The sequence below is a fragment of the Trichosurus vulpecula genome, chromosome 7 (genome assembly GCF_011100635.1).
Source record: "Trichosurus vulpecula isolate mTriVul1 chromosome 7, mTriVul1.pri, whole genome shotgun sequence".
Lineage (NCBI taxonomy): Eukaryota > Metazoa > Chordata > Mammalia > Diprotodontia > Phalangeridae > Trichosurus > Trichosurus vulpecula.
In genome coordinates, this window is record NC_050579.1 from 29,689,817 (window position 1) to 29,703,389 (window position 13,573).

Sequence of the window (13,573 nt, forward strand, 5' to 3'; positions counted from 1 at the left end):
TGATTTGAACAAGCTTAATTCTTCTTGAAAACAAGTCATGGCAAATTTTATCTCTATTTCTCAGTTTATAGTATTCTTCACATGACATTTCTTAGGCAAACAATAGTTTTTCTATTTACACTTATGATATCAAAATAAAATATTACATATTCTTTAAGTTTCAACCAAAATGAATTTGTAGCTTTATTTTTAAGGTCCTGAATGTGGTGTTTTGAGAAAAACATAAACCAGGAATTGATGCTTAGTAGAAGACTTCAGATAACTGCATTTGCATTTTTTGTTGTTGTTAAGTCTCAAGTCTTATAGTTTTTTTTTAAAGAAATAACTTCAAAAATTTTCTTCTGCTAGTATATGAAATCATTGTTATTAGTAGAATAAATAGTAATACAACTATGGCAATAAAATTAATAGAAGGAATGATATTGCATAAAGAACTTTCAACGAGGAAGTCATAATCCATTGAGTCCCAATTTTAGCATAACTTTTGCTGGTTGATCACCTGGGACAAGTCACTGAACAACCTGCTGCCTTCATTGTCCTTGTTTTTAAAATGATCTTTAAGGTCTCTTTATTTCTAATGTTCGAATTCTGACATTATTTTTTTCCTACTCGTAACTTGCTCGTGTGATTTACCTGTCTTTGAAATTTGAGCATAAATTTTGTGTTTTACCTTTGGAAAGCATTTAAATCATTTATTTTTGGAGGACTATTTAATAATAAGTACTTCTGATTTTTTTTATTACAGTGTTGTCAACTGAATATGAATTTAAAGTAGTCACCCTCTGTTATTAGCTATTGACATACATGCAGGCCAAGTTACAGAGAAGGGGAAATGTGGTATGGTCCAACCAGCTCTAGCTTGTGGTGGTGAGACTCTTGTGCTTTTAAAAAGCTTCTTCCCTGCTACTAGCCTGCTCTTCAGAGTATTCTACTGCCTTATCAATCAGTGCAACCCATAGTGTAGACAAGCTAAGTAAAACACACACACACGCACACACACACAGAGGAATAATAATATTCTATGACTACTTTTACCTAATTGAGTTGGGTAATGAAATCACTATTTACTTGGACCCTTCAAAACAAAGACATTACCCTTGAGTGACTTACCTGTTCAGATCCTTTTTAAAGCATAACCTCTTTGACAAAGTAACATTTGGGTGACACATTAGGGTAATGTTATTCAAAGCCCTTCAGTTATATTTTGTCCATCATTAATTTCTGTTTTCCATGTTTAATAGGAACAAAAAATCTGCCAGCGTTATGATCAGCTCATGGAGGCATGGGAGAAAAAAGTGGACAGAATAGAGAATAATCCCCGGAGGAAAGCTAAAGAGAGTAAAACCCGAGAATATTATGAAAAACAATTTCCAGAAATTCGAAAGCAAAGGGAACAACAAGAAAGATTTCAGAGGTAGTAATGAATGGCTGTATTTTTTTCCAGTTAAAAATTTGATTATGTAACTGTACACTGTAGTATATCTTTAATTAGTTTTGTTGAATTAAAGAAATTAATTACAGCTTTACTATATTTATTTAGAATCAAATAGTTGACTCTCATCCATTGTTTGTAAAAGTTTCTCTTTGTTTATTTGAATTTGGCAGCAAATCTGAGTAGAGATGAACATTTAAAAGTTGTTTTCTAGTTCTTCAACATGTAAACCTCTTTGGGAATGACAGTGAATACAGATGAGAATTCCATGTCGAACATTTGAGTTTCCATGTTATAGTCACTCTAACAATACTTCTAAAAAGGTTCATTGTGGTGGTAATTGATCACAAGCTATCCAGTTTAAGAAATTCTTTGTTTTTGTTAGGATGATCTCTGCTTTATTTTGTCTTTTAGAAAATAAGATGCTACTTGGTAAAGATTTTTGAATTCTCTAGTTTTTATTTTCTCTTGTAAACCAGAAATATGAAAACCCTTTTCATCCCACTTTAGTTTCTATATTGGAGGGTACTTTTTTTTTAAACATTTGGCATATTTCTCATCCTGCAATGCTACTCTTGGCTGGAAGGCAGACCAGAGGCTCCTGTCTGAAGTTTAGATGGAATCAGCAGCTGTAAAAAAAACAACCGGCTCTAAGAATACTTCTCCAGAAGGTTCTCCCATATGTGCACTTGTTGAGCATGTGGCCTTTAAGTGTTTGGATCAGCTTTTAAATAGTTACTCATTTACATGGTGATAGCCTCATGTTACCTAGTCTGCTTATTCAGTCGAATTTTAAAGTTTTTCATGTTCCTTTTTGTATTTTAACAGATTATTTTTTTAAAAAACCACTCCTCTAGAAATTAGTATAATAAATTTAATGGCCATATACTTTAAAATGTAAAGATCTTCTAATCTTCTTGAACTTTCTTGTTGTGTCTAGGGTTGGGCAGAGAGGAGCTGGTCTTTCCGCCACCATTGCTCGAAGTGAGCATGAGATTTCTGAAATCATCGATGGCCTCTCTGAGCAGGAGGTGAGCCTTGCGATTGACCTTAACCAATGTCTGCAGGGTCTGTTCTGGAGGTGTTATGGTGCCACTTTCAGTCTTATCTGCTGGAGAGCTAGGAATCCTTTGTACATTATTCACTCTGTGAATGATTGGTTCTCCCTTCACCGTACACTTCCTCATAAGGTTAACTAGATCTTTACACCCACTGGGTGAACCTAGACTTTATGAATTTAGCAACAGTTAGTTCTTTATGGTTTGCACAAATCAAGAGTAGTTAGGGTGAGGATAATCAGAAAAGGCAGCTAATTTAAACCTCTTAATGAACTCTGGGAGATATTGGGTTGAATTTCTTTTGATGCAATTTCATTAAAACAAGCACTTTCTAATTTATGGAACTTGGGGGTTGAATAGCCCTGTCTAGCTACCCTGTAATTAATTAGTAAGTGAAAAGAATATAATATAGTAGTAAAGAATGTGATGTCATTTGATGTAACCTCTGTAGAGGAATTATAATAGTTATGAATGAACCTTTCTTTATCCTTTCACTCCTTTTTCTCTTTTAGCCTTTTTTCATTTATTGTCTTTGCTTTTGGATCCTTAGATTGGTGACAGTTTGGGTCGGGAGGTAATTTAGGTGGTTGGATTGTTTGATCAGTAAAGTGGTACAGAGAGTCAGAGTGGCATATTATGACTGGACATTCAGCTGAATATTGAACAGTTCAGCTCTCTTTTCTGAAGGAGTCATGGGATCTGGCTTCTTCAGGTCACACATCGTGGGATTGGCAAGTCACTAGCTGCTCTCAGCCTCAGTTTCCCCATCTGCCAATGACAAGACCTTTGTGTTCCAGCCTAATCATGGCATCACAGTTTAGAGCTGAAAGGAGTCTTTGAGCCTGCCTTGTCTAGCCCTCTTATATTACAGATAAAGACGTGGGCCTGGAGCGGGGAAAGACTTTTGAAAAGGCCTCATGTGACTTTGACACGGGGCTTCCACTTCAAGTCTAGGGCTTTTCCCACCGCATGGCTGCCATTTGCATTTTTCATTACAGATACTTGATGGATACTTGGAGAAGAAACAAAGCATGTGATTATATGAAATTTGTTCCATATACCTAAAGCGATAAAGTATTATTTATCCATGGACCATTCCCTGGAAATGGGAAGTTTTTTAAAAATGCAGAATCTCTTTATTATGGTGTTTGTCCTGTTGGAACTTCATCTCTATTTATATGTGAAGTACTCTGTTTGACTTAAGTTTCCATTATGGACAAGCCTGTTCAGGAATTCCCAAGTTGTAAAGACTCTCTTCAGGAGGACCTGAAAAGTCATCATGCCGCTTCACAGTGCTTCTCCATTCTTCCATCTGCCTATCCTCAACCCTGCTTAAGGCAGTCATATTATTTACTCTGTAGGCATAAGCAGTATTCCTATGGAATTGATCTCTTGTTTGTAGAACTAATTTGTGCAAGGTATGCCTATAGCTTTCATATAGGTGAAAAAAAAGCACTACATTTTGAGTGAGATGCATTTGAATTCTGATTCTAGTAACATCTAGTGATCTGTTTCCTAATCTATAAAATGGGTTTAATAATCATATTTATTGTCTGCCTACCTCATAGTGTCATAGGAATCAAATGAGAAACTTGAAAATTGTCTAAGTGTAGTAAACTACAAATTAAATCAGCTCTTATTGTCCTTATGCAGTCTTCCAACTGTGTGATTACTAAACAAAGGGATAGAAGTCATTTGGATGCATCTGACAAATTTTCGCTTGAAACTGCCTTAGCCTCCGGTATAATGACTGAACTTTGGATCCATCCTTACCCCTGTCACTTCCCAGCTATTCAATCACTGAACTGTTCAAAAGCTACAGTTCACCTTCTGCAGAAGGGCAGCAATACCTTCATCGCACACTATCCAAGGCATTTGTGAGGAAAGCACTTGGCATGACCATTGTGTGTGGTCTTACATTTGAGTTGAAAGGATTGAAGTTAATAAAGAATTGTTTAATTAAGAAACATTTTAGTTTAAAATGTAATATCCTAAAGTTTGCAGTCTACTTGTCTGTGTTTAGATTATTATCTAAAGATGGATTCACGTCCCCCTTCTCCCCTGGCATTTTCTTTGCATGGTCATGGTGAAGTCACTTAACCCTCTGTCTTCAAAGTGAGGGAATTAAGCTGGCTGGTTGCTGAGGTCTCTTCCAGCTCCTCCAGGTTACAGATTTACACCTTGTGGTACAGAAGGGGCTGTGACCTTAGGAACCCAATCTCATCCTGAAAAAGAATCTCCTCTCAAATCACTGGTCGCCCAGATTTTTGTTTGGAGAAATTGAATGAGGGGGAACCTACTGACTATGAAAGCAGCCCATTTTCATGAAGCTTGCATTTCTTTTTTTGGAATTGTAACTCCCTCACATTACTTGTAGTTCTGCCAAACAAAGCTAGTTTAGTCATTCTTCCACTCAACACCCTTTCAAATGCTTATGCAACTGTTATATACTCATCAAGCCTTTTCTCTAAGACTAAATGTCCATAGTTCTTTTAACCTGAGAACCTTCACTGTACCAAATGTGCTTCCTCCCTCCATTACAAGTATGGCCCAGATTGATCCCTTGTTAGCATGAGGCATGATCATGGACCTTCTCTTCATGCTCTTTTCATTTGTGCTTGCTTCCTTGGCTCTCATGTCATTCTGTTGACACATTTGGAGACTCTTTAAATCCTTCAGACTTCTTTCAGGTAGACTCCTGTCTACACTGTTCCCCTCACATCGTACTTGGACCACTTTGGGGACACCAGTAAGACTTTACATTCATTCCTAGCCAATTTTAACCTATTTGACACTGCCTGGTGTTCAGGCATCTTTCTGAATCTTAATTGTTATCCAGGGTGATGCAGTTTCTGTATTACCGGCACATTTAATAAGCACACCACTGATACCATGAACCATCATTGATAAAACTGTTTGCAGTAGAGAGCAGGACCTCACAGAGATCCCTGGGGTCCGGGTCCTCCCCACGACAATTCCTTTCCCATTGACATTGGGCCATTAAGTGAGTTCCAAACATATCTAATTATGTTGTTGTCTATCCAGTGTCATTGCCTCTTTTGTTAAAAAAAAGAAAAAAACAGAAAAGAAGAAGAAAGTGCCAGAGACTGTTATCAGCTGCTTTGCTGAAATCTAGGTGAGCTGGACATGCTACAGTTTTGCCAGGACTTGAGGTCAGGCTCACTGTATTGTAACTTAGAGATTTTCTTTTCTTCCTTGTAGGAAATTAAGACATTTGCCCTTTTTCCAATGCTGCAATAGCTCTCCTATGCTCCATCTCCTAAGGTTACTGAAAGTCTCAGCAATCACATCTTTCAAGACTGTGAAGTGGTGCTCATCTGCACGATGCTGCTTAACTTACAGACTGTGTATAAAATGCTTTGGAGTTTCCTGGCCAGGCTATGCACAGGAACCACACAAACACAATTACGAAACACTTTTCACAAATAAAGACGGATGTGAATCATTGGAGAAATATTCATTGCTCCATGGGCAGACTAAACTAATATGATGGAAATGGCAATGCCACATTTGTCTTGGTTAGCAGCTCCCCTTTTGCTTCTTTCTCAGAATCTTTTTTCTGTGTCTTCTGAATTAAGTTCTTAGGAGATTTTTGCCCCTCCTGGTCCGATTTCTTCTGTAGAATTTAATTCTCTGGGGTCTACCTGACTATCCTCAGAACTCTGAAATCTGTTCATATAAAATTTAGAGTACGTATCAGAACTATTCGGATATCGTGAGTTCTAAGGCCTCACTTGTACCTGCATTTCAACCCTGTTGGTGAGAATGAGATCGAGTTTAGAATTTCCCTTTGTTATTCCCTTTACTTACTGAAGAACAACAGTGTCATGAAGGCAAGTTAATAAATTATTAGCTACTTTGTTTTTGTGTAGAAATGGCTTCAGTACATGTTTTGAAAACTGAAGCGTTAGCTCATATTATTAGCTAACATTTATATAGTGCCTACTATGTGCCAGGCACCATGCCCAGCACTTTATAAATATTATCTCATTTGATTCTTAAAACAGCCCTGGGAGGTTGGTACTGTTATTGTCTCCACTTTAGAGATCTGGAAACTGAGGTAAACAGATGAAATTAATTTCCCAGGGTGACATTAGCTAGTGAATGTCTGAGGCTGGATTTGGATTCAGGGCATCCTAACTCTAGGCCCTCCACTCCAGCCACTTGCCTTCTTGCCACCTTGCTGCCCATTATCATCCCAGTCAGGTATTGCATCCTTCTAGACAGGCTTATGACCTGGTTCTGAGCTCATCTGTTTCCTCTTTCAAAGCACATGGTCTCTGTAGTATTTATTCTCTAATGATAATATCAATAGTTTTTCCCTTTCTAGAGTGTCACCCAAATCCTCTTTGCCATGTGCCCCAACTCTGGGGCCTGGTTTCTTCTCATATGTATACTTTCATAACGTATCATCATCACCCTTTCTTCCCCTTTTCTTCTCTTGTTTATTAGTTGTACTTTGTGTATAGACATCTGAAGTTGTGTTTTTTTTTACAGGCTATTTTCTTGAAATTTTTCCTAGCGAACTAACATTATTCTTTTTTGACTTATTTGAGTATTGTTTTTAAAAAGTTAGCTATATATTTAGTGTATTTAAGTTACATTCTTTGAATACCTATTAGCACGGACAAAGTTTCACATAGTACTTTCAAATTTCAAGTGCTTTATGTGCATCTTTTCCTTGAGTCCTTCCGATAGAAGATGAATAGTATGAGCATTCTTCCCATTTTGCAGAGAAGAAAATTGAGGGTCTGAGAGGCTAAGTGATTTTTTCAAGTTCAGGAAACACCAAGAGTCTCCTGCCCCAATTCTGCCCCAACACACTGCTTCCCCATAGCACTCTCCCAGCTGTTCTGCTGCCATTAAAGTGCGCCTCTTCTCCATAGGACAGTTAGGACAATTTAAGGTTCTGTTTTAAACATTATCCCAAATAAACTACTTTTATTTTTGCAGAACAATGAAAAACAAATGCGTCAGCTGTCTGTCATTCCACCCATGATGTTTGATGCTGAGCAACGAAGGGTGAAGTTTATCAACATGAATGGTCTCATGGAGGATCCCATGAAGGTTTATAAAGACAGACAGTTCATGAATGTTTGGACTGACCATGAAAAGGAGATCTTTAAGGAAAAGTAACTACACTTCTACTAATTCTTTACAAAGGACTATTGTAACATGCGTGAAACCATGCCAGTGTCCCTTTATTCTGAGCAAGTATTTATTAAGTGCCTGTGGGAGATCAGGACACACAAATAAGACAGTCTCTGCCCTCGAGTAGCTTATGTTCTGCTGGGGGAATCACATGCAGGCACATCAGCAGACACAGAATATTTACAAACTAAACAGAGTAATTGGGGATAGGAGAAGAAAGGCCACCAGATGGAAAGGATCACATGAGCTGGCCCTGGAAGGGAGTGTGTATTAGAGGCACTGAGGATAGCCTGACCAAAGATCTGGAGATGGGAAATGGAATATTGTGTACAAGGAACAGCAGTGAATCAATCTGACTAGAATTTGGACTACGTAATGGGGAATCATCTGTAATAAGTCTGCAAAGATAAGTTGGCACCAGGTTGTGAAGGGCTTTAAATGCTAAATAGAGAAACTTATGTTTTATCTTCGAGGTAATTTGGAGACACAAGGGCTTTTTGAGCAGCAGAATGTCATGGACAGAGCTGTGTATAGGAGTATCCTTTTGACATATGTATGGAAGATGAATAGGAAGGGAGAATTTGGAGTCAGATTTTACTGCTGCCAAATTCAGAGACTGTTATATTAGTTTAGGGAAGAGGTGATGAAAGGCTGATTTAGTATGATAGATAGATGTGAGTAAGATGAGAACAGACGTAAGAGAAGTTATGGAAGTATAGTCAATGAAACTTGCTAGTGGATTGGACTTGGGGGTGATGAGAGTGAAGAAGAGTTGAGGATGTCTCCAAGATTTCAGATTTCTGTCCCTGGAAGAATGATATTGCCCTTCACAGGCATTGGGAACCTAGTAAGTTTGGGCAGTGGGGAGAGTGTTTGGGACTAAATGAGTTCTTTTTATAGACATGTTGGGTTTTTGATACCTACTGGATAGTCAACTGGATGTGTCTACAATTGGGGATGTGTGGCTGGAGTTGATAGTAGAGACCAAGACTGGATATATCACTTTGTCAGTTGATTACATGGATATGATAGTTGAACCAATCAAAACTGAAGAGGTAACCAAGAAAATATAAAGAAAAGGAAGGCCTAGGACAGACCCCTGTGGTACCTCCTAGGTATAGCCTTTGGCACATAGATGGTGATCCATCAAGGGAAATGAGGCATCCATTCATGTGAGAAAAAGAGAAAGAACTTTTTAAAACCATGAAGGAGAAAATATATGAGTGAAGTTTTGGGCAACAGGTGCCCTTTGCTGCAGAAGGATTAATAAAGATGACCAAGAATAGTCCATTGGATTAGACAAGGAACCATTGGTAACTCGGGAAAGGGCAATTTAAGTTTTTCTGTGATTGGAAGCAAGATTTCAAGATACTGAGAAATGTGTAGCAGGTGAGAAAATGAGGGCACTAAGTGTAGACAGCTTTTTCTAGGGATTTGGCAATGAAAGGAAAGAGAGGTAAAGAATAGCTCCAAGGTGTAGTACAGAGGTTTCTAAGCTTTCTCCATTCTCTGTGTGCTTAATGTTGCAGTAATTTTTTCATGGCATCTTCAGGCCAAAAGAATACCTAAAAGTTCCATTTATTAAATAAGTAGTTAACTTAAGTATTTCTGTCCTAATAACTTTGTAGCCTTTAGAAAAAATAATTCAAAAATAATAATTGAGAAATTTTATTTCATTCTTAAATAACCACAGTTACTCCTACTACTTAGGGATGCCATTTGGCTACTGCACCACTTCTCAAACCTTGAGATCAGGTTGGGCACCACCACCCTCATTCCCTGTTCCATTGATTTTCACACAATAATTTTTATCAGAGCAACCACCAAAACCCCAGCTTTACAAAGATAAAATGTTGTAAACGAGAAGGTTCCAGAAGTTACTGATGTAACCAAAAGCACAAGTAAACAAAAACATATATCAGACATTTGAGAATATTGTGGAAAGGAAGGAGCACAACCGGGTGTTGAACCTGGGCACTACCTTGAGCCGGGAGATTATGTAGCATTCAGTGGATGGGTGCTGCTGTGTTTCCCTCAAAAATTTAAACTATCCCATGGCACCCCTCTGAGTTCCCTGTGGCACTGATGTGCATGGTTGGGAAACTGCTGGGATAATATGACAAAGTGAAGGTGCTTTTTAAAGATTAGACTAGGGCAAAGTGTGTTATAAACAGTAAAGGAGCTACTGGATGTTTTTAAGAACTTTTCTTTCCACTGAATGCTGGCAATTGCATTCATTGCCACAGTTTGTACTGACTGTAGTGTAGCTAGTGACCTCCTATTAGTTATAATCAGTGGATGTTTGAGCAAATAGGTCTTAGGAGGGGATGGGGCTTGTAGTTGATCTATAAGGCAATTTCCATTTCTCGATCCATGATCCTATTATAAACATTGCTATGTGAATTTTCAAAGCCTGCCAGTTTAGCTGCTTGGTTTTCTTGCATTGTCTGTGTGAAAAGGTTTTTTTTATTTTTGGTCTTGTGTTTTAGAGTTATAGAGCTTTTCATAGTTTACATTTTTTAAAAAAAAATGTTTCAAGGCCAGTTGAGTGGATATTTTGTACTGAAGTAATAGCATCAGAGAATGTCGGGAGATAATGGTTCCTCCTTCCCTGCCCCCCCCCCCCCCGCCCCGCCCACCAATAACCCCCAATGATTGTTTGGTGCGGTAGTTGTGGGTGTGTGTATTTCTTTAAAGTCTTGTTCTTAATACATCTTCCTCAATTACAGGTTTGTCCAGCATCCAAAGAACTTTGGCCTTATTGCTTCCTACTTGGAAAGAAAGGTAATAAAAATTTCTCTTTGAGATTTTATTATGGAGACGTGGTAGCAAAATTTTAACTTCTACATAATATTCATTAGGAAAAGGTTGAGTAGAAATGCTTATTTACCAGCTTCTCTCTTTTACAAGCCTTAAAACACTATATAAATGCGACTTTATTACTACTATTGTTATTAGCCTGTAGTAACCAGGCTTCCAGTCTGCTGATGACTTCATTCCTTGAGCATTCTTCCATGCTCCTCCTGAACTTAAGCAATGTTTATAGAGAAATATAGGAGTGTGCTGACTAGTGTTTAACAACCAGATTTCTCATCTTTCAAAAATGTATGCATACATACTTTAAGATAAATCTGCATTGTTTACACTTGCAATTTTTGTGGTGTCAATATATTGAAAATTAGCAATAGAAATGCCACTACTAGGAGCTTGCTGAGTGATTCTGGTAGAAGAATCATCGTTGCTATACTACTCCAATGTGGCTTACTTTTTTTAAAAAACATATCTGTTGGAACTGGGATGCTCAAATGCATTTTCCCAGGCATGAACTATTTTCACCTATAATCAATAAAAGGCAGTACATCAAAAGATGTTTTTAATATCAAAGATGTAAAAATGCACAAGGTTGGTGTGTGTGTGTTTTTTTTTAATGAAAGTAGGACCTTTCAAGCTATGAAATAGACTTTCACACACTTTTTTCATATTGAAAATGAGACCAGAGTTCCCTTCAGATGGAAATGAAGACTTGATGACATGTCATGAATACCAGTGTTTGTACCCGTAAGGTAGCATTTTCAGCATCTTGTGCAGAATTCTGACAATGTTTGCTGATTTCAAAGTAGAAAATTGTCAAGTCAGAATTGAATGGCAGCCCTTATGAGGCAGTACTCATGTCTATAAAACGTCAATAGCAGCAACAACAAAACTCCAAAATCGAAACCTTAGTACAAATCAGGGATGGACTGGTTACATGGATAGCTTGAGTGGATCTTATTTGGGCTTCATGCATCCTTTATTATATAGCTTTGTAGAAATTATGCTGTGTGTGTTCTCCACTATAGAGGAAATGCTAGTATATGATACATGTGGTGGTCTCCTCTTGTTCCTCTGCCAAAGCAGTTGCTAGAGCAGAAAAAATATAAGAAAGCATAGTACTGCTTCAGTACCCATTCTTTCTCATAATTGTAAAATAATCAGAAACATTCCCACTGGGTGAAGAAGGACTTTTGGGACCAAACAGCTCAGTTTTAAATAAAATATATGCAGACATAACTACTGGACTGAAATAGCCTTGTATTCCTGTAGCAAAATTAAAAATCAAACACATTGAGAATTTCCAGTTGAAATATCACAGTTCCCTGATGTGGTGTCAGCTGTGATTATAGTTACCAAGACTGGCTTAGCAATTCTTAAAGAAGAGATTGTGAGTGTATATATACACATATATATATAAAATTAAGAGAATGTCAACAAACAGGGGATTTGGGCTTCATGATTTTTCTTATTTTGGGCATTGTTTACATGATTCAGATTTTTAGAAGCCTAAATACAGATTTTTTTTTATACTTGGGAAACATCTATAGAATATTTGGTGACAGTTGTGTTATATGTTCCATGATCTACTTGTAAATGGAATCATTCAGAAAATTCTGTTGAAAGCATAACCAGTTGTATTTCCTACAGTCTTATCCTTTTGAACTCTGAAAAACTGACTTATCTCGTTTTAGAGTGTGCCAGACTGTGTTTTATATTATTATTTGACCAAGAAAAATGAGAATTATAAAGCCCTAGTAAGGAGGAATTATGGGAAACGCAGAGGAAGAAACCAGGTATGTGTCATCACTGTGCTCAAGAAGGTTGGTTTTGGTTTGTGGAAATGTGAAAGCTGAACACTGTAGGGATCCACTTTGAAATTCTATATTTAATACATGGCCTATTTTTATTAAATTAGGACAGTAGTTTTATATATTTGAAAGATCGTATCACTTAAGCTTTTTTCCATTTAGAATACAGTTTTGATTAGTCAATTTATGGTGAAAATCAGTTAATTTTCATAGGTGGGGTTTTTTTTGGGGGGGGGTTCCAAATATGTTACTAGTAATATATATAATTTGTCTACCAAGAGATTATTGCTAGTACTCTTACCTGGTGAGTGATTAGGGTTGAATGAGGGAGAGGAGAAAGAACATAGCCTGGAAATAAGTTTCCCCTCTGCTCTTAGCCGGTGAAAGTGCATGTTCAGCTTTGTTCTTGTGCTTGTTTTTATTACCTTTCTTGTTCTCTTCCTTCCTTTCAATGTTTAGGGTAATGGGCATTTTTCCTCTGTTGATACTTGGCCAAGTCTCTTCACCTTATGTGGATTACTTGGTTCAAGGTCATTTTTGGTAATATTGCCTTATAAATCAGGTACAAATTTTTCACCTGTGTCTTTGATCTTAGGTCTTCTCCATAACTTCAATGTGATGCTAAATTCTTAAGGAAACTTCCATTTTAGTTCATCCTCACTTAAAGAAAGATGTTTTAATGGAAATGCTTGATATTATGTTGGAAGTGACACTTAGAAAGCTGGGCTTATTGACATTCTAAATGTCTTTTTCTAGGGTCTGAATAATTCAGTAGTTGTTTATCACTGTTCTTGACATGAAGAAAAAAGAAAATAAGACAACATTCCCTATTTTTAAAACAGCTCAGCCTAATAGGGGACACATGGCATGCACATGGATACCTCAGTGCCAAATAACACAATAGGGGATATGTGGGAGAGACATGAAGTGCTCTGAGAGCTCTAAGGAGAAGGAAATTCCTTCTGATTGGTGAGAGTGGGTGGGGTGGTGGGGGTGGGCCAAGGCAGTAATCAGGAAAGATTTCTTAGGAGAGAAAGCTCCTTTGGAGGAGGGTGCCCCAGTGCATGATTGTTTGATGTGTAGGACAGTTGGATCTTTTACAAAAGGAAAGCAAGATTCCATGCTTAGTGTCCCTGATCCTTAAATATGAAAATCAATTTGCCATTCGGTTGGTGTAGTAGGTAAGCTAGGTGTATAACAAAACATAAGAGGGAGTGGTCTTTTTTGAGTAGTGAATATTTATGTAATTGTCATCATATTATAAAATGTATTATGGTTAATAATATGAT

General features: G+C 37.4%; 1 protein-coding gene across 11 annotated transcripts in view; it reads left to right on the forward strand.

Annotated features, from left to right (window-relative positions):
* Positions 1 to 13,573, forward strand: part of NCOR1 (nuclear receptor corepressor 1) — a 182,735-nt gene that overhangs the window by 68,524 nt on the left and 100,638 nt on the right. For all 11 annotated transcript variants that reach the window (XM_036765749.1, XM_036765750.1, XM_036765748.1 and 8 more), the window contains 5 exons: positions 1,242 to 1,414; positions 2,373 to 2,463; positions 7,465 to 7,643; positions 10,392 to 10,446; positions 12,168 to 12,269. In XM_036765749.1, the coding sequence (XP_036621644.1) occupies positions 1,242 to 1,414; positions 2,373 to 2,463; positions 7,465 to 7,643; positions 10,392 to 10,446; positions 12,168 to 12,269 (600 nt within the window). The remainder of the gene's footprint in view (positions 1 to 1,241; positions 1,415 to 2,372; positions 2,464 to 7,464; positions 7,644 to 10,391; positions 10,447 to 12,167; positions 12,270 to 13,573) is intronic.